Source organism: Euprymna scolopes, chromosome 5 (assembly GCF_053919585.1).
Source record: "Euprymna scolopes isolate OS-2025 chromosome 5, ASM5391958v1, whole genome shotgun sequence".
NCBI lineage: Eukaryota > Metazoa > Mollusca > Cephalopoda > Sepiida > Sepiolidae > Euprymna > Euprymna scolopes.
The window spans coordinates 18,442,068-18,464,592 of record NC_136486.1 but is presented as its reverse complement, the minus strand read 5'-3'; the positions used below and the strand labels follow the sequence as shown (position 1 = coordinate 18,464,592).

At 31.2% G+C, this 22,525-nt stretch overlaps 1 protein-coding gene across 1 annotated transcript in view; it reads left to right on the top strand.

The window, feature by feature from the left end:
• The first annotated feature begins 1,077 nt into the window (after positions 1–1,077).
• Positions 1,078–22,525, top strand: part of LOC145276722 (dual specificity mitogen-activated protein kinase kinase 1-like) — a 128,738-nt gene continuing 107,290 nt past the window's right edge. The window contains exon 1 of the mRNA XM_080127939.1: positions 1,078–1,987. Within this exon, the coding sequence (XP_079984065.1) occupies positions 1,917–1,987 (71 nt within the window). The 5' untranslated portion in view covers positions 1,078–1,916. The remainder of the gene's footprint in view (positions 1,988–22,525) is intronic.

Sequence of the window (22,525 nt, the reverse complement as noted above, 5' to 3'; positions counted from 1 at the left end):
TTCTTTTTTTTATTATTTTGAAGTAGTATCGTTTAGCTCCTTAAATCAAGTGACTTCATGCCTTGTCTGGAGTGATTTCCATAAAAAAAAAAAAATTCGAAAGGAGGAATTGCGATTCCATTATTTGTATGTGAGTAGCAGTGTATGACAACACCCCCTCCTACCTCAACTGTCTCTTTACTCTTACTTCACCTCCTCTTAGCTATCATCATCATCATCATCATCATCATCATTAATTTCATCATGATGAGCACCTCCATCGGTGTCTCTTGGCTTACTTAACTCATGTGGTGAGTTGTCTGTTGTGGTGACAATAGTACTGATTTTATTACTAACTCCCGTAATAGTTAGTAGTACTATTTATAAACTCTATACAAAAAAAAAAAAAAAAAAAGAGACAACAAATCGAAAACAAAACGGCACCTCCATGTCTGTTTAAAAGAGAGAAATCGTCACGGCTACTACTACTACTACTGTAGGTGCCATTTGTTTTGTTTTTCTACATAACAATTTAAAGACATTGGATTTTAAAACTAGAAGCGACAAGAGTAAAATGGACAATTAGAAGTTTTAAACCAACCACACAATACATCAAATAATAATAATAATAATCCATTTTTGAACCACAACAACAACTAATTTCATAATATGTAATTACACACGCACACGCACCTGCCTTTTTTGTGACGTACGATTTTTAACTATAAAAAGTACTTGCGGTTCAGGTTATACTAACATATTTATATAAATAAACATTAAAGCACGCCTTTTAAGAGCGATTATTCGATAAATACATGCATTTTAAAGAACTTTTAAAACAGAACATAAAAATTAGAGACAGTGGCAAAAAAGTTACAATTGTGTTTAACTTATTTCGTAGCAAAAAAAAATAAATGCGATTCCCCAATTAAATACGAAAAAAAGTTTAGTTTTTTGCATAAACATAACCATAAAACATGCGAGTGTCGATAAACAAACGTATCGAATACTAATTCGTTTTCTTTATTATTATATAAATATATTTTTTTATTTTTTTAAATTCCCCTCCTACTATCTCATATTCGCTTTCTTTCTCCCACTCATTGTCTATTATTAGGAGAAGCAGTCCGAGCTCTCACCCGCATAAACTCCCACTAAATTATTTGCTGCCTGAAAGAAAGAAGAAACGAATACAGTAACTATAAGGACATATTTATATATCTATAGACATACAGACAAATATATGTAAAAACAAATGAGTGTATTTAGATATGGGGTTGTGTTCTAATACTAACACCCACCCACACGAACCAAGAAGGCAAGGTCTTCTTCAGTTATATTTTCAGAGCTCAACTTCCCGATTTTAGGGTCGGTTTCTTATTTATTTTTAATTTTTTTTTAAATTTCAAACATCAGCTTGTTAAATTCAATAATATCAGTTAAAAAGGCCGGAAAAAAGAAATCGAAAAGAAAGTCTGTACTAGTTTTTCTTGTTGGTATTTAAGTTATTGGTCATCACTCTCTCGTCTTCAATTACCCGGGAGAAAAATGGACATGCACTATCTGTTTATGTGTAAATCAAATCCGATGGTTTTTTACACGGAAAATTATTTGACGACATCAGCAATTACAAAATAAAACCGCAATTCCTATCAGTTTTTTTCTAATATATAAAATACGTGGACTGTAAGGCTTTTTCATTTGACATCTTTCTCTGGATTTTAAGACCCAACAGGATTAAAAAATAGAAAATAAAAACATCTATTTTTATTAACCAAAAACGGAGTTAAACTACTGTAAAAATGACATTCTTTGTTTAAAAGGAGAGAAAACAAAATCGCTTCATATTCGAACCATTGAGAACCCTATATTTAAAAAAAAAAATTATTTAAAAATCCTCTTAAATTCTTTTACAAAAAACACTATTTTGACGAAAGATGAAGAAAAAACCTAATCTCACGCTTCCCCCTTCGGTAGCCGAACCTCAAAACGATTGTTCAAATAATGAGTAAGTATATTTTTTTTAGCCTGTTCTCTTATCCTTTATCGTTTGATCATTTCGAAATAAATTACATATAGAAATGCTTAACATGTAATTCTACGGATGACCAGAAGAGAAATAATGTACCATATTTACTTCGCACGAAGGAAACCTCAAATTTATTTCGTTTATGGTTTCACGTTTCACATGTATTCTTTGCCTTTCAGGTCTAATTGCTTTCAATTATTTATATTACATAAATGATCACATTTTATCAAATTTATCTCTCCATAATTAATAAAGTTGAAAAATGTTATTGCTTTTCGTAATTTATTTTTACAAAAACATTTTAGCATTTATTACAATAGACAACAAACAGGAAAAGTCGTAAAGAAACCAATATTACAAACAAATGTTACCAAAGGTAATATAAATTACTCTTCTACCTACATGGATAAGTTTTTGTGTTTTAACTTATTTTAAAGCGTTTTTGTCAAGTTTTAAACATACTGGAGTAGTGTCAAGTTGCTAAGTTAAAACGAGAACAAAATGGCTTACATGAGACGCCGAGACGGTCATCTGGGGAAACTATAATCAGTCAGAACTCGAAAATTAAACAAAATAGTGATAGAAATCCACTCAATAAGTGTCACAATAAATAAATTAAAGAACGAAAGTCTTATCCAGGTAGGTAGAAAAAAAGTAACTTACTTTGCCTTTGGTAACAGTTATTTTATGGTCAATTTTTACGACCTGCCCCAGCGTATTATAAGCACCCAACCTACCCATGTTAAGAATGGCTTTCGGAATAACACCCTCAAACCTCGACATGAGGAGATTGGGGGTGTTAATTCCAAAAGCCGTTCTTAACATGGGGAGGTTTGGGGGTGTTTATAATACGCTGGAGTGGAGCATGGAGCACGTCGTAAAAATTTACCTTTGTTTTTAATTACCACTTTTTCGGATTGTTGTTGATAGTATAAAAAAAATTCCCCAGCATTTTCGTTTTATTTGACAATGTTCGTTCTTTTCCGGTTCTCAGATAATTTGTTAAACATGAGAGTAACCAAACAAAAAACAACGTAACGCGATAAAAAAAAATGTTGGGATTTAGCAGAGAAGCCAAAAAATGAAAACAGATGTAAAAAATGTCATTTATATAAACCAATAAATGTCACTAAAGGCAAGATAAGTTACTTTTATACTTACCTGGATAAGTTTTGTGTGTTTAAACGGAATTTTAAGTGTTTATTCGATTCGAAAAATAAGCAATTCGAGTTGGTAAGTTAAACTGGCAATTAACATCATGGCCGACGAAAAATATCTCAAAAGTTCAAAAATAAAAAAAATACTGTTAAATTCCATCCAATATACTTCGTGACACTTATATGATGGAGTTCTATCAATATTTTGTTTATTTTTTTAAAAACTTTTGAGCCATTATTGATGCCCCGAAGACTGCGTGTTTTCGTCGGCCATGTTGGTTGCCAGTTTAACTTACCAACTGCTTGTTTTTCGAACCGTATAAACGCTTAAAATTCCGTTAAAACACAACTTATCCAGAATAATTTATTTTGCCTTTGGTAACATTTATTTGTTATATATTTGACTTTTGGCTTTTCCGTTTGTTGTCTTCTCTGCTAAGAATCCAAATGTTGTATAGGTGATAAGTTTTATATTGTTTCAGTTTTAATATTAAATAAGAAACCGATTCGAGTAGAATCTATTTAATGTATGTAGTCAGAAGAAAAACACTTGAAATGTAGGGCAGTTGTTGGTATGAACAAATAAAGTATTGGCATTTATTTCGTGGATTTCTATCAGTATTTTGTTTAATTTTCGACTTTTGAACGATTATCGAGACTCCGAGGATGACGGTTACATCACTATTGTTTCTTGTTCTAACGTAACAGTCGACACTAGTGTTTCAAATTAAATAAACTCTTAAAATAAGTTAAACCAATAAAAACCTATCCAGGTAGGTAGGATATAAACTTATCTTGCCGTTGATAACATTTATTTGTTATATATTTGTTTTTGATTACTTTGTTTTGTTATCTATATTAATAAATGCCCGAAATGTGTAATGCTAGAAAAATCAGACCGAACATTTACAAAATCGAGTCTAACATACCGGAAGTACTGCCTTATGTAAAAATGGAACGGGGTTACTGAAACGAAACAAGGCACTTTCATTATCCCAGAAATAATAAAATAATAGAAAATAAATATTTTTTATCGATATTTTGATTTTTATATATTTTTTTTCTTTTTATAACTGAGCTAACAAAACTTAGGAAATCAAGAAATTTTGCAAATAAATTAATTCTCATGTTTTTCGATCCTGGTTTTTCATTTGCTTATTGTCGCCATTTTGTGTTTTTGACGAAAAACTATTTAAACATTGATTCTAAAACGTTCATTTAAATGAAAAAATTAAAAATTAAAAAAAAAAAAGTAAAGCAACAAAATAAAACCATTTTTGTCGCCTACACATTTTTTTTAAATCGTATTATTTTGTTTGATGTCTTATGACCATGTGTTGATTATTTAATTTTTTTCAACATATTAAAAACATTCGCACACGTGAAATGGCGAAATGAAAAAAGTAAATATAATTGCCATCTTCATTACCGGTCAAGAACGAGGCTGACTAAGGAGGGCGATAATTCAAGTTTATAATTCTTTAAAAAGAATCTTCGGTGCTTATTCAGGTTGGCACTTATGGCGGTATTTACAATTAAAGAGGCAAGCTTTCGTTTTAGGTACGTAAAATAAAGAAATTCAAAATAAAAATTGACTTTATTTGACCCAGATGAAGCGGTAAAATGAATAGATGTTGGCACTTCTGCATGTCAGTGACATATTAGCAAAAGAGACAAGTTATCGACCCCTGTTCTTCGAAAGAGAACTGAGCGAGAGCGGCCATATGTGAACCTAACCTCAAATATAAACAAGTATTTACGATAACGCAAAAATAGGGTTTGTATTACTGTACATATAGATTCGAAGAGTTGTCAAAAAACAAATAAATATTATCAAAGGCAAGATAAGTTACTTTGTATCCAAACTGGATACATTTTTTTTTATTCAATGTAACATGTTTATTCAGCTCGAAAAACATGCAGTGTTTACCGATGTATTGGAAAATTCAAAATGGCGCCCGACACTCTCTATAACATGGTAAGTTTGGGAAAAGGTGTTATAAATAATAAACTAGACAAAATACTATTAAAAAAAACACCGAATATATGTCAACTTATGTCACGGTAACATATAATGAGCGAATTTCTAACAGTATTTTGTCTAGTTTATTATTTATAACATATTTTCCTGAACTTACCGTGTTTAAGAGTGTCGAGCGGGCGCCATTTTGAATTTTCCAATACATCGGTAAACACTGTATGCTTTTCGAGCTGAATAAGCATGTTACATTGAATAAAAACACGAAAAATATACCCAGTTAGGTAGAAAAGTAACTTATCTTGCCTTTGATAACATTTATTTGTTATATATTTGTTTTTTGACAATTTTTTCGAATTTATGTGTACAGTAATACAAACTCCAAAAATATATAAAATAAACAACACAAAAATATGAAAATCGAAACATTTATTGTATGGCGGAAAAATAATCTCGAACCCTTTATCACGTAAAAGGAACTAATTTCCCTAATCACCGGTGCGGTGCGCGGTGCGGTGCGTTACTATGCCAATAATATATAAACAATAATATAGGTATTTCAGAAGTTGTTTTTGGAAACAACTTAAAAAAAAAAAAAAAACTTCTAATTATATTGCTTTTAATTAAAATAAAAAGGTTTTCGCAGGTTACAATTATGAAACGTTCTATTCATATTTAAATGTTTTATGTTCCGTGTTGTTTAAACAATATTTTTTTAAATTTAAATTAAAAATTGAATCACGTGATTATTATTAAATCACTTGAGTAGTTATAAACGATACAAATTAATATTAAATGCGCGTAATCTCTTGCAATTTATTATTTCTCTATTTCAAATTTAAATTTATTAATTATAAAAGGTTCGGTACTTATGTATTTTTAATTTTAATCACCGGTGGTGGTACGTTACCATGCCAATAATATATAAACAATAATATAGGTATTTCAGAAGTTGTTTTCGAAAACAACTTTAAAAAAAAACAAAAAACTTTTTACTTATTTATTTTAAAACGTTTCACGAGCTTTTTTTCGCGATATCTTTCTTCTCTCATTTTTTACTTATTTATTTATTAAACAACATTTTGTAATGTTAAACTATTTAATTTTAAACAGAATGTTTCACGGTATCTTAAGCACCTTTTTAGCACGGTAACAAAAATACATAAGTACCGAACGTTTCATAATTAATAAATTTAAATTTGAAATAGAGAAATAATAAATTGCAAGAGATTACGCGCGTTTAATATTAATTTGTATCGTTTATAACTACTCACGTGATTTAATAATAATCACGTAATTCAATTTTGAATAAAATTTTTTAAAGAATATTGTTTAAACTTAAACTTAAAAAAGTATGATAATTTATTATTTCTATTTATGTATTGTTTATCATTAAAAAAAGGTATTCATTGTGTACAATTAAAAAACAACACGGAACATAAAAACATTTTAATATGAATAGAACGTTTCATAATTGTAACCTACGAAAACCTTTTTTATTTTAATTAAAAGCAATATAATTAGAAGTTTTTTCGGGTTTGTATTACTGTACATATAGATTCAAAAAAGTTGTCAAAAAACAAATATATAACAAAGAAATGTAAAGTTACTTTTCTACCAAACTGGATTCATTTTTCGTGTTTTTATTCAATGTAACATGTTTATTCAGCTCGAAAACCATACAGTGTTTACCGATGTATTGGAACATTCAAGATGGCGTCTGATTCTCTCTTTAACACGGTAAGTTTGGGAAAAGGTGTTATAAATAAAAAACCGGATAAAATACTGTTAATAACTCGCTCAATATATGTTACCGTGACATAGGTTGACATATATTCGACGGGTTTTTAATAGTATTTTGTCTAGTTTTTTTATTTATAACACCTTTTCCCAAACTTACGGTGTTAAAGAGGGTGTGAGACGCCATCTTGAATTTTCCAATACATCGGTAAACACTGTATGTTTTTCGAGCTGAATAAATGTTACATTGAATAAAAACAAAAAATATATCCAGTTAGGTAGAAAAGTAACTTATCTTGCCTTTGATAACATTTATTTGTTATATATTTGTTTTTTGATAACTTTTTTGAATCTATGTGTACAGTAATACAAACCCGTTTTTTTTTTTTTTTTTTTTTTTTTTTTTTTTTTTTAAGTTGTTTCCAAAAACAACTTCTGAAATACCTATATTATTGTTTATATATTATTGGCATAGTAACGTACCGGTGATTAGAGAAATTAGTTCCTTTTATGTGACAAAGGGTTCGAGATTATTTTTCCACCTAAACTACAGTCTGGCCTTAGCGAAATATAATTTTAATGTATTAATATAATTTCTTTTCAATGAGTGATTCATAACTGAAAATAAAATAAAATAAATATGATAAAAAGCTCAATATCAAGTTTCTTTCCAACTCCCCCAAAAACTTTCAAATGACGACTTACACAGGTTTTCGGTGGTCCTGAAAACGAATATCAAATTAAAATTTGGGGCAGATAAGTAGTTTTCATGATATAAAGAAATTACTTTTTCAAAAAGTGGGGGATCACTTTCCTATATAAATTTAACGTAAAATGAGCACCCAGTTTCTAACCACTTAGTAATTTATTCATATCATAAAACAAACTTAACTGTGATATTCGTTTTCAGCACCTCCGAAAACCGGCGCTGTTTTTACTAAGAGATTCGTTCATTTTTTTCTTAATTTAGGGCGCTAATTATGCTGTCAATAAGCTTATACGAGCGGTTTACAGAAATATACTTTTGTTTTTCGTTTTTTTTTCTTTTCTTTTTTTTCTAGGTTGGTATTCAATTATAGAACTTGTAAAGTTTTTAACAGGTGCTTCTGTAGGTGTATCAGAATTTTTGTAGGAATTTTTGACACCCCTAACATGAAACTGCGAATAAAATATAAAAAACTCGTAATTTCTCTTTTAAAAGTGGGTTATTTATTTTCTTTATGGATTATACTTTCAAAATAAACTATTAAAGTTGTTTTAAAAGTAATAGAATTTTTTTTTTTTTTTAAAGCAGTAATGAATTTTACGAACTCAATATTTTTCAATTTTTAAACTTCAAAAATCTATCAATTTTTCTATTGATTCTATTTTTACGATATTTTCAGGGTCAATGTGAAACTTTATGCTCTTTCCAATAAACCGAATATAATATTTTAGACAAACGTTTTTTTTTTTAATTCACGCCCCCCCCATTTTCAAGTGTCTATTAAAAAGTAAATAATTAATTTACTCACCAAAGTGTTATATATCACAAATTGAAGAAAAAAGGTCAATAAATAATATATTCAAATTTAAAAAAAAAAAAGTAGTGTTTTTTAGAAATTTACCTGTAAAGTTCGAAGTTTAAAACCTTTTTTTTAAACCACGTTGTTTGTTTTATCTTTTGTTTTTTTAATGAAACCTTGGTCCTTGCTCCTTTTAATTGAAAAAAAAAATTAGGGCTTGAATTACATTTTTCGAGTAGTTATAAGCTTGGAAAGACAGGGGGTCGAATAATTCACGCCTCCCATTTTGAAATGTCTATTAAAAAGTAAATAATTAATTTACTCACCAAAGTGTTATATATCACAAATTGAAGAGAAAAGGTCAATAAATAATATATTCAAATTTAAACAAAAAAAAATTAGTGTTTAGAAATTTACCTATAAAGTCCGAAGTTTAAAACCTTTTTTAAAAAAAAAAACACGTTTGTTTTTTTTGTTTTTTGTTTTTTTAATGAAACCTTGGTCCTTGCTCCTTTTAATTGAAAAAAAAAAATAAAATTAGGGCTTGAATTACATTTTTCGAGGAGTTATAAGCTTGGAAAGATGGGGTGGAATTATTCACTATTTTTCACAAAATTTCTGACACACCTAGTGCTTCTGTAGTTTAATTGGCCGTTTTTCGGTAAGTAACGTGCTGACATTAACTGAGCAGAAGAATCGTTTACTATTTCACAAAAATTCTGTTTACATTTGAGGGCGGTGGAGAGGCGGGTGGTATTGTGGCGACTGGTCGCCACAACACCACCGGCCGCTCCACCGGCCCCTAATGTAAACAGAATTTGGTGCAAGTCTATAAATGGTCCACTAGTAATATTTTTTACTATAAAAATCTGAAAAAAATCTTTATAATGTACGTACTTGTCACTGTATGAAAATGTCATATTCCAAAAATCACGTAAATAGATCAAGTTTTTTTTTAATTTAAAAAATCAAATATTATGATACATTTTATCGAAGAAAAACTTCCCACCATCTTGTTTTTGAATGATACACTGCTAGCGACACCTATTGGTAATGTTGGGAATATAAGATCGGCAAGGGGGCAGACAATCGACTTTCCACACTATAGAAAAAAACCTTGGAAAATTAAGGCATTTATACATTTTTGAGGATGTTGAAAACGAAAATAACGTTTAAAATTCCAACAAACGAGTAGTTTCCAAGATATGAAGAAATGTTAGTTTAAAGAAAGTAGGGTATCACTTTTCTATAATAATTTAACGTATAATGATCACCGACTTTATGGCCACCACTAGTGTAAAACTTGAATTTACACCACTGAAATACACATTTACCGAATTTTTGTTGGAGGAGCGTCAACGTGTGGGTGCTCAATTTACGTAAAATTCTTCATATCTTGGAAACTACTCGTTTGCTGGAATTTTAAACGTTATTTTCGTTTTCAACATCCTCAAAAATGTATAAATGTCTTAATTTTCCAAGTTTTTTTTTCTATAGTGTGGAAAGTCGATTGTCTGCCCCCTTGCTGATCTTATATTCCCAACATTCCCAATAGGTGTCGCTAGCAGTGTATTATTCAAAAACAAGATGGTGGGAAGTTTTTCTTCGATAAAATTTCTCATAATATTTGATTTCCTTAAATAAAAAAAAAAACTACTTGATCGATTTACGTGATTTTTGGAATATGACATTTTCATGCAGTGACAAGTACGTACATTATAAAGATTTTTTTCAGATTTTTTATAGTAAAAAAGATTACTAGTGGACCATTTATAGACTTGCACCCAGAATTTTTGTGAAATTTTAAACTGCAGAAACACTTGTTAACAACTATACAAGTTGTATAATGAAAAAAAGAACGAAAACAAAAGTATGTTTTGGTAAAATTACTGACAGCATGACAGCATAATTAGTGTCCTTAATTATGATATGAAAAAAATGAACGAATCTCTTAGTAAAAAAAAACAGCGTCGGTTTTCAGGTGTGCTGAACACGAATATCAGTTAAATTTTTATGATATGAAGAAATTACTACATGGCCAGAAAGTGGGTGCTCATTATACGTTAAATTTATATAGGAAAGTGATTCTCCACCTTTTGAAAAAGTAATTTCTTCATATCATGAAAACTACTTATCTGCTCCAAATTTAAATGTGATATTCGTTTTCAGCACCACCGAAAACCTATAAAAGTCATTTTTAAGTTTTTTGTGGAGTTGGAAAGAAACTTGATATTGACTAAAAGCACAAAACATTTATAGATTGGTTTTAGAATTATGTTTTTGTTTTTTACGGTAAGGTTGTATAAAAATGTAGCAAAATATAATTTTAGTTTGTACGCACTTTTAGAAAAGGAAGAGTTATCGACCCCTGTTCTTTGGCTGACGAGTGACATTTGTCGGCGGTTCTTGAAACTAAAATACATACATTCGCCTCATGTCACTGATATGCAGAAGTGCCAAAATGTTTATATTAAAGTTCTAATGTATTATAAAGTTCAGAATAGTTTTAAAAAAGCCCTCCCTTTAATAAGATTGGCGTTCTAAATAATATTTGTAAACTGCACAAGTGCTGTTAATTTTTTTAAACTTTAACCTAATTTCTGTATCCCCATATATATATATACAGTGCGTTACTTGCTTTATTGCAGATCACATTTTCCTTGATAACTTTTTTATTACTAAACGTAATTAACTGAAATTTTGTACAGCTATAGAAAACACATTGATAAGTTAGTCCATAAAATTTTATCCAAATATTCTTACTAGTTCAAAAGTTATAACAATTTTTGAAAAATATGAAATTTTTACTGTTTCTCGCTTTATTGCAACGTATTGAAAATACAGTTTAAAAGTAATAAAAGTATGAATCTATTTGTTAATTTAATTCAGATTAGTAACAATAACAGATATATAACCATATAGAAATCAAATACAACCCACAAAGCGTGACATTTTAACGAAAAACGAATTATTTATCAACATAATTTCCCTTCCTTGCAATCACCTTAAACAGTCTATTATCAACAGATGAGGTTAGTTTTTTTATTTGAGACACTTCAAGAATTTTATTCCAAAGGGCATCTTTTGATGTGAATTGCCGTCCTCCTTCATAAACCCCTCTTTTCAGAATTGACCAAAAGTTCTCTATTGGGTTCAGGTCAGGAGAACAAGGCGGCCAGCTCATGAGAGTGTCGTCTTTGATCCACAGAGACTCAAGGTAGGATTTGGTAGCTTTTGCAACATGAGATGGAGCGTTATCGTGCATAAAAGTAAGGCGTCTACGACGAAGAAGTGGAAGGTCGTCCAGCCAAGGTGACAAATGCTCCTCCAAAAACTGGATGTATGTTTGGCTGGTAAGTTTAACGCCGTCAGGCACTCTGAAGGGTTCTAAGAGTTCATCTCCAACGATTCCAGCCCAAAACATAACTCCTCCCCCTCCTTGTGTACGCCTGATACGATATGGCATAGGATCTCCCTTAGGACTCCAAACTTTAGCCCATCCATCTGGACCATCCAGCGTGGCTCTCGATTCATCCGTGAATAAAACTTGTTGAAAGTCTGTTTTCATGTATTTTTGTGGCCAAGCTATGCGTTTTTTCATGTTGGTTTGGTTTAAAGTAGCTTTTGAAATGGGTTTTACGTTTCTTGCAATCTCGTTTAAAATACTACATCTTGTTTTTCTTGACATTGCAGCAACGTCAGCTTTTATAAAAATAGACCTGCTGGTGTCATTTGGGTCCTTATTGACTTCTTTGCTTATTTTTCGCATGTCACGAGGAGAAATGACCTTTCTTTTGCCCTTATCCTTACGTGGTGAAATCTTTGGCTTCTCCACAAAGGATGCCACAGTTCTCTTATCTCTACCAAGTTCTTCTGATAACTGGAAAATTGTAAGACCCTCTGTAAGACCTGCGGTTATCCTGTTCTTCTCTGGTGCAGTCAATCGTCCATTTTTAGGCATTTTTAGAACTCCTGCAATAAAGCGAGAAACAGTAAAAATTTCATCTTTTTCAAAAATTGGTATAACTTTTGAATTAGTAAGAATATTTAGATAAAATTTTATAGACTAACCTGTCAGTGTCTTCAATGGCTGTACAAAATTTGAATTAATTATGTTTAGTATTAAGAAAGTTATTAAATAAAATATGATCTGCAATAAAGCAAGTAACGCACTGTATATATATATATATATTTTTTATTTTATTTACATTTTCGTCATTTTAATATTTTTGTATACAAGATAGTAACTCTTTCTGTAAAAGGAAATTAGGCATTTATGAATGTTATTATTTAGAAAGCCAATCTTATTATAGGAAGGGCTTTTTAAAACTATTCTGAACTTTATAATACATTAGAACTTCAATATAAACATTTCTTATTCGTTTTACCGCTTTATATGAGTCAAATAGTCAGTTTTTATTTTGAAAAATTTTTTATTTTATGTACCTAAAAAGAAAGATTGCCATTAAAGAAAAGAAATTAAAGAAAATGTCGGGTTTGTATTACTATACACATAGATTCGAAAAAGTGTTCAAAAATCGAATCTATAACAAATAAATGTTATCAAAAGCAAGATAAGGTGTTTTTTTTACTCATGTTCACCCCTGACAAAGCATATCGCCACTTGGATGTAAGGGGTTACTGTTTGGGGCCATATCTAGGAAAGATTAACAAGATTTTTGTTTGTTACATTTAAACTTCTGTATATCAGTACAGCCAGGGAAGCAGGCAGCAGGAAGGGAATTCCGAAGTCTAGCTGTTTGAGGAAATAAACTATTAGAATAGAAAGCTTTCTGGCATTTAGGGACAACAACAGTGAAGGGGTGAGATCTTATTGCTAAGCGGGTTTGTCGGGGATATGTACGTCGAGGGGGGGGTACAAGTGAAACAATTTCATCAGAACACATTCCATTAAAATATTTGTAAAACAGGCATGCAACATTGTGGCGATGAGACAGGGGCTGGAGCTTAGTTGATGAAGTGGGACCGATTAGATTGACAACTCTTTTTTGGACTTTATCTAAGAGGGAGAGACTGGTGGTAGATGCACTAGCCCAGATATGGCAACAATACTCCATGCATAGCCGAATGGTAGCTTTGTAAAGGTACAGGATACCCTCAAGTTACTCTTCTCCCTATCTGCAAATGTTTTTAGTGGTTTTGATTACTTTAAAACGTAATTGGTTTGAAAAAAATCATAGTGTTTATCAGTATATTTGAAAAAGCAAAATGGCGGTGTGCTCGCTGTTGAATACGATAAGTTTGGGAAAATTAGTTCAAATTAAATAATTATACAAAATACTGTTAGAAACCGACCGAATACATGTCCGCCCATATCACGGTAAATATATTGAGTGAGTTTCTAACTGTATTTTGTATAATTATTTGTCTTCCGTTTGCATAGACTTGGGTTTCATTTTTTGTTTGTCTTTCGACTGTTGTCATGATGAATTTGGGTTTATTTTACAACAGACATCAAATTGAAAAAGTGGTAAATAAACAAATACATTACAAGTAAATGTTACCAAAGACAAGTTACTCTTCTACCTAGCTGGATAATTTAATGTTTTAACGTATTTTAAAGCTATTTGTGTTTTCTCTACCACTCTCCCTTGACCCAGTACTTTACTCTAATAAACAAAGTCTCTGACAGCATAGATATAGCACTCTCCCTCGATATTAGTGCACAAGTCCATGTATTTGATGACTTCAATGTCTACCACAGTAACTGGCTTGGATTCGCTACTTACACAGACGTAGCTGATAGCACAACACATAGCTTCTCTATATCTCGTTCACTATCACAGACGGTTACATTTCCGACACGTTGCCAAGACCATCAAGATCAACATGTCCCACTTCTAGATCTATTTCTGACCACAGTTCTCGATTGTATAACAAATGCCCACAGCCCACTCAGGAATGCTGATCATACTTTGATAATGCTAGAAATCGCCCTAAATTCTCGACCCAAAACGGAAGAGCCACTGCTCAAAACGAGGTATTACAAAAAGGCTGACTGAGAAGCCATTAGGAATCTCATCAGAGATGCCCCATGGGGAAATATTTTTTCTCTTCCAGCAGAACAATGCACAAATGGGACTACTGAATAGTTCAAAACTGCAATTAAAGCACATGTTCCTACACGGAAATTCTATAGCAAACCCCACTCTCCCCAATGGTTTACTTAGGCTTGTGCAGCTGCCATTGCTCAAAGGCAGCATGCATACCGCAAATTTAACTGACATAAGTCCAGTTCAAACAGATGTTTATAGAAGCTAGAAGTAATTGTAAGAGAGAAATAGCGACAGCTAAGACAGAATACATTGAAACCACCAGAAAACGCATCGAGGCACAGAAATTAAGAACCCATGACTTCTGGAAAATCTACAACAGTGTAGTAAATAATGGGCAATCAACGATTCCCCCACTATCAAACAATCATGAGGTTGTTTGCACGGCAACCGAGAAGGCTAACATGCTTGCCAGTTGGTTTGCCTCAAACTCCACATTGGACCTGAAAAACCACTCCCTCCCTGACTTTGCTTTGCGGACAGACGCCATACTAGATAATCTGAAAATCATCCCTTCTCAGGTACATGGTATCATAAAAAAACCTAGACCTCAAAAGCATCTGGACCCAATCTCATCCCAGCTGTGCCATTAAAAAAATACTCCGCTGATGTTGCTCCAGTTCTCTCCAAACTTTACAACAAATCCCTTAACGAATCTTGCTTTTCTGACTGCTGGAAAACTGCTTCTGTGATATCAGTTTTCAAGAATTCTGGCGAAAGAACTGACCCATTAAATTATCGCCCCATTAGCCTCCTCTCGCTTTTCGCCAAAATATTTGAGTTCATAATTAATCAAGCTCTAGTCCATCACCTTACAGCTACTAAACTCCTGACCGACAATCAATATGGATTTAGGCAAACTCGTTCTGCAGCAGATATCCTAACTTGTAATCTCTGAACGTATGTACTGTTCACTGGACAAAGCAGAGGAGGATAGAGCGGTAGCCCTCTATATATGTAAGGCTTTTGACTGGGTATGGCACAATGGTCTTCTAAGGAAAATCAGATCATATGGTATCTGGAAAAATACATAATGTAAGTAAGAGAACAATCCAGGTTGTCCTCGACAGTTGTACATCTAAACAATATAATATAAATGCGGGAGTACATCAGGGGTCTATCCTTGGACCTTTATTATTTCTGATATTCATAAATGACCTCCCTGATAAAATTGTTTCTGAGATGGGTAAATTTGCTGATGACACCACTCTCTATAACGGGCACAAGAGGAAAACAAATGATCACATATCTAAGGAAATGACAGAAACACTAGAGGATGACCTTCAATCTGTAGTGGAATGGAGACAAAAATGGATGGTCACATTCAATGCTTCCAAGACTAAGCTTGTTTCCTTCAATAATTACAAGAAACCTTCTCTACCACCAATAGTAACGGCCCAAAACACATTACCTGATAGTACTTCTTTTTAAACTCCTCAGCCTAACGTTCACATGGAACATGAACTGGAATAGATACATTGAGAGTATTGCTAAGGCTGCTGCGAAGAAGGTAGGTTCTCTATCGTGCTAGAAAGCTACTTACGCCTAAAAGTATCCTGTACCTTTATGAGGTCATGATTCACCCATGTATAGAGTACTGTTGTCACATTTGGACTGGTGCATCTGCTACTTGTCTCTCACTCCTGGACAGGGTTCAAAAGAGTCGCAAACTTGGTAGGTTCTGAACTGTCATCTAAGCTTCAGCCTCTGTTCCATCAATAAAATGTTGCATCTCTCTGCCTGTTCTACAAGTACTTTAATGGTGAATGCTCTAACGGACTACAAGCACTTGTACCCCTTCGACGTAAATACCCCTGACAAACCCAACAAGCATCTAAATCCCATCGTTACACAGAGATCCCTAAATGTTAGAAAGCTTTCTACTCTAATATTTTCTTCCCCAGAACTGCTAGACTTGGAACTCCCTTCCGAGATTCTACTTTCCCAACTGTACTGACATGCAGAAGTTCAAGTTTAATGTGAACAGACATTTTGCTACTCATCTCCCTTCATAATATCCCTACAACTTATGTCCCCGATAGTAGCCCCTTACTTCAAAGTGGCACTGTGCCTTGTTTTGGGTGAAAATTGAATAAAATAAAAAATAAAAAATTTTAAATCGTTTATTTGGTTCGAAAAACAAGTACTGCCTGATAGAAATGCATTTAATAAATGTAACAGTGAAACTTATTGAGTGCATCTCTACCAGTATTTTGTGTATAAAAATACACAAAATACTGATAGATGCACTCTTGAATGCCTTATTTTTCTCAATCTCCCGCGAACTTTATTTAGCAACACTACCAAAAATGGCAATGTCGCTAAATAAGGTTTGCAGGTGATATGAGAAAAATAAGGCATTCAAAATGTTTCTTATCATAAACATTATTACATGAGGAGCCATTTTCAGTAAAAATTTAATTTATTTTACTCATCTAAACTAGAGAAATGCACTATTAAAATGTGTAAAGTTTAATTGTGTAAGAATCAACATGGCTGACACTTGCCATTTTGTAAGCATAAGCAGCCATGACCTTCCAATCAAAAACTAAGATCTAGTGTAACGGAACAAAATGCAAGAAAAAAAAATAACATGACAAATAATTTAAGCAACTTTTTATTTTTTTTTATTTTTATTTTTTTTATTATTATAATTTAGAATGATAAATAATGTAAACAATTTTTTGTTTTTTGGAACGAACCGAGGCAAAGCTGTCTAGTCGGAACATAATTTAAACAACTTTTAATAGTTGTTTAAATATTTGTTATTCCAAATTATATAAAAAAAATTTAAAATAAAAATTGTTTAAAAGTTGTTTGAATTATTTTATTTTTTTCTTGCATTTATTCTACGTAAGTAAAGATAAAAGTTGTTTTAATTATCATGCTCCAACTAGTCAGCTTTGCCTCGGTTCGTTCCGAAAAAAGGTTGTTTAAAAGGTGTTTAAATTTTTTGTAATTCTAAGTGATGTATAAAAAAAATGAAAATAAAAATTGTTTAAAAGTTATGTCATGTTATTTTTTTCTAAAAAATATCAGAATCGTCCCATCACTAATATATATAATATGCTAACTGTATTATCCGGCATTGCCAGATTGAAAAATATTAGTGGGCGGAGGGTTTAGTCACATACTATTTAAGATATGCCTAATATTTTAACTTTTTATGATTTTCTTGAAAATGGATCACATGTTGGATTTATAGAAGCATAAAATACATTTTCGTCTATGAGAAATAGCTTAAAGGGGAAATAACTCTCAAATCTTGAATAAACCAACTACTGTTTTTAAGGGCAACGAGTGTAGACTAATTATAATTTAAAATAAATTAAATAATAAACTTTAAAAAATATTTCTAAGTAGAACAATAAAGATAATTCTATTAAAACACAATTAATAACATGGAGCTAATTATTAGATATTCTTTAATGTAATATGCAAGTGAGGTTACTCCTTCAGTGTGGATTCTTTTTGAATAAATAGTATATACAGAAATCATTTTCAGTATGAAAATTAATGTGAAACAGTGTACCTTGTGTACTTATTAATCAAACTGTGAACAAACAGGAATACGATTTTATTATAATATATATATGTATACACTATTTGTTTTGCAGTGTCATAACAAAAAATATTGTCATTAGTTAATTTGTCTTTGGTATAGAAAGGTTTCCTCTACATCAACTAAGGCAGTTTTTGTTTTTACCTATTGCCAGGGTGCCCTGTTTGGGGAGCTGCCCCCCCCCTCCACATTAAAAACGACCTTGTGTCACATTTTGCTCTCATGGGGAAGAAAATAAATAGCACCATTAACAACTATTGTGTACATGTATTTCAAAAATCTTTACAATAATCCTCTCTTCATCACACAAAACATTCTGTATCAATTCATTACAGGTCAGCTTAACGAGTTGTAGCATAATAACAAACACATAAAACAAAAATCTCCAATAAAATCCAGAAACCTATTTTATTTTTTATATTTTTTCCTCTTTTATGGCTGAATATAATTGGATATAAGAATCTAATATATATGCTGAATAAGATGGATTCAATTTTCAATGTATGCATTAAATGTGTATAACCAAAAAAAGCTCTCAAATCGCTTTCTATGTCTGAGCTTCACACAAATGATTTGTCCGAAAACCACAGATGATTCTTTTATAGTGAAGGCTTTGTGTAGATTTAACCGCACTTTCTTTTTTTTTTTTTTTTAACTACTACACTTAATCAGTGCAGACGTTTGCCATGAACAGAGCAGACAGTAGATCTCAGATTTTACATCAGTTTTCCTTCTCTTAATGAAGATTGAGGATGCATCTCTCGCTGTGGGTTTTAAATGTGCACCCAAATACTAACCTGTAAAATTTTTGTACCCCAGCGCTATACATGGAGTACTTTGGTATTCCCAAATAATTACTCATCTGGTACTGACCAGACTCGTTGTTGCTTAACTTAGGTGTTCTAATGAGAACCGGTGTGTAAACTTGATATATTTTATTCAATTTAGGTAAGTCAGATTAACATAAATCGTTACAATAAACTTACTGTTTTAGTCTTAAGACATCGTCAGTCGACAAGAGACCTCTGGTTTTATTCAAAACCAGTCATTTAATGGCTTACTGAAACAGTAAATTTATTGTGACTTATGGTAATTTTGTTTACCTAAATTGAATAAAATGTTTTTTAATTGAACACTATCAACTTGTTGAAATTCAATGTTTTTTACTTGAGCTTTTTTTAACCTGGAATTATATATGTATATGTAATTTAAGCAAACATTGTTAAAACAAGAGAGCTTTTGTTTAGTTATACCTTTTTTTTTTTTTCAATTTTTTCTTAGTGTTTTTTTTTTTTTTTTTGTTGCTTTTTGTCTTTTTTTAAGACATTGTCAGGAATGTGTAAGATTTGGTTGTGCTGTCAGGGCGAGTACTAAAAGCAGTAGTAGTCAGAAAACGGGTAATGCGTGCAAAGGTATAACTACACAAAAGCTCTGTTGTCTTTAACAATGTTTGTTTAAATGAAAAAATGCTGCCTAAATATACACAATTCAAATATATAAGAGCAAATAGTTAATAAAACATGTTAAAAAACACTTTGAAAAAGAGTTAAAAACATTTAATCTGAAAAGGAAACACTTAATAAGTGGATAGTCCTTAATCCGTGGAGTTTCGAAGAAATACTTTCCTTCTCATCAGATGGTAAGAATTAGCAAAAATCGGATTTTGCATACAAAAGTATTTGATGAAACTGCAAGTAAGTCAAAAATCTTATTTGATAACAAAAAGTGAAGCAGGGGGAATATGGTGAAGAAAAAGCTGATTTCACGTGAATGGATAGTCTGGTGAAAGGTAAAGTATCCAATGACGGTAAAATCCAAAAATGTAAATCCAAGAAAGTTAATTACATTTCCATTTTGGTAAATTTAATTGTAATTTTTATTATATAAAATAAAAATTACAATTAAATTTACCAAAATGGAAATTTAATTAACTTTCTATATATATATATATATATATATATTTGTGCCTCAAGCCTGACGAATCCTATAGTGGATGAAACGCAGAATATTCAGTGTAGCTTAATCGCCATATATATTTTATAATATATATAGTGATACTATATTATTGAAATATAAAAATATTAACATCAGTTTAAATTTATTTTTTCAAATTTAGATTTCAAAATATTACTTTTATAGTTTGTATCTAATGAAATAATAAGTGTTATAAGTACTTATTTTATCTTTTCCTCTTTTTTTTTTTTTTTTTTTTTTTTTTTTTTTTTAGTTATTCACAAATTTTACTTGTGACTTATTTACAAAAATTATAGTGAAATGGGTTTTGGCATTATTCTTAAGCAACTTGGTGTTATTTAAAAATTGTTCTAGCAAAAGATATAAAAACCAGTAAGTTATAGTTAATATACTCAACTGCAAGAGACATTAAACAATCATAGAAAAATGGCGTCCACTTCAAAGTTGTAGTTTCAGGAACAGGTAATGTTATCCCCTTATCTCCCTTTATAAACCTCTTTGAGTTTCGATTTTCTGCAAATAAATAAACTACAGCTTCTACATTTACGCTATTTTTCTACAAGTAAATATTAACTTGACGTTTTGCACACTGTTTTAACCCTTTTTGTTGTTGCCAAAACATGGTTTTAAATAGCACTCTAAATGATTTACGTGACTGAATAGGAATTTACCAGTAAATTTCGTGATTAACTAAAAAAAACTAAATAAAACCAAAAAAGCTAGAGATAGAATAGACATACAATGAAAAAAGTTTTTAATAAGCACAGATGTTGTATTCAAGAAGGAAGCATTTTTCCTTTGAGAAATTCTTGAGTTGCTGGTGGCATGGGTATGATGATTTAAAATCTGCAGTGGAGACATTTCACCACTGATAACCTTGAAGCATCTACAAGATTTTACAATTGATAAAAGTCATGTTCCTGAATATTTGCAATGAGGATGCTGTTCTCTTCATTCTTTTGGCCAATGATGGCCTTAAAGAGAGAAAAATATCAAAACGTACGAGGCACAAAAATAATCATAATTCAGAATATGTTACACTCCTGTTATTAAATATTTGATATAGTTCTGAAATGAAAACATAAAAAAAAAATTTGTCAAGTGTAAAAAAACAAAAACAAAAAAAAGCTGTAGCAGTAAAATGATATAGGTCACCCACCGTTTCGTTTGGAGACGATAATTTCACTGACCTACCTAATGTTTTTAGCTCAAGCACAGTTAATTTTTTCATTCTGTGGTTGAGATAAATACCTATGGTATCATTCAACTCTAATCTGTGTAGCCCCAATTAAACAGAAACCAACCTATTACATAGGCTATTATAATAGTTTATTTATCTTCAACATTGTTTTAACAGGACATCGTTATATTACTGTCATTGGTAAAAAAACAACTTTTCACATCTAGAGTTTTAAGCTTGTGAAAAAAAATTGCTTCCTGTTCAGAATTCTCTCATATTAAAAAACAAAACTAAAGATAAATCTGTATTCTGTAAGTACCTGTGACGAAACGAAAACATCATATTCCAAAAATTCACGTAAATTGATCAAGTAGTTTTATTTTTATGAAGAAAATCATTAAACAATTAATGAGAATTCCTAGGCATTACAACATAAATCCAGTATGAATTATTTAATCATCTTCCTTTGTTGAAATTTTTTTCAAAATGGCAGGTGAGACGGTCACTCCTCAGTTACTCATAAAATTTTTTATTTTTTTATTTTAAAAAAATAAAACTACTTGATTAAGAACTATCATTCTAGAAATGAAGCCCTCATATTAGCCTTGCAGGATGAAATTCGTATTGCTTGTCATAGAGCAGATTGTTTGACAACTTTTTTATTTATTGTAGATTTAAACTTATGATATGCAAAAAAACTGATTGGCCTGCACTGAGATACAGAAGACCAATTCTCTGTATATAAAAAAAAAAAAAACATACCGGGCAGAACAGTAGATGAGTACTGTTGAGGACAAGTTGTCAGAAAAAGACCAAGAAAACTTATAAAATGTCCATCAGCATTGGCAAGTCAGTTTGTCAACAATCTGTTAGATCATAAGTAAAGAAAAAATCGTCACAAAACCACTCTTCATCATCAGTCTCGTTTGAGTGGATTAGCTAATCAACATTATGAACATTAAAGTTATCACAGACATGAATGCTAGCAAAAGGCTAAACAGACAAGATATGGTTAATTTTCTCAGAAATACTCCCAAAGATAGTAACTCCATCACTGTAGTGACGATCTATATATATATATATATATATATATATATATATATATATATAATGTGAACGTGTCTATGTGTCTGTGTACATTTTCCAACGCAATAACTCTGTCAATTTTTAATCTACAGACACAAAATTTGATATACAGGGTACTGATATTTTGGAAAATCTTTGTAATCCGTTTTCGGACAGAAATTTGGCTGTTAAGGTGTCAAAGTTCAACGATTTGACCTTTAAGAACTCTACCAAACTCCTCGGACAATTTTCGGTCTAAACACTTGAAATTTAAGATATAGG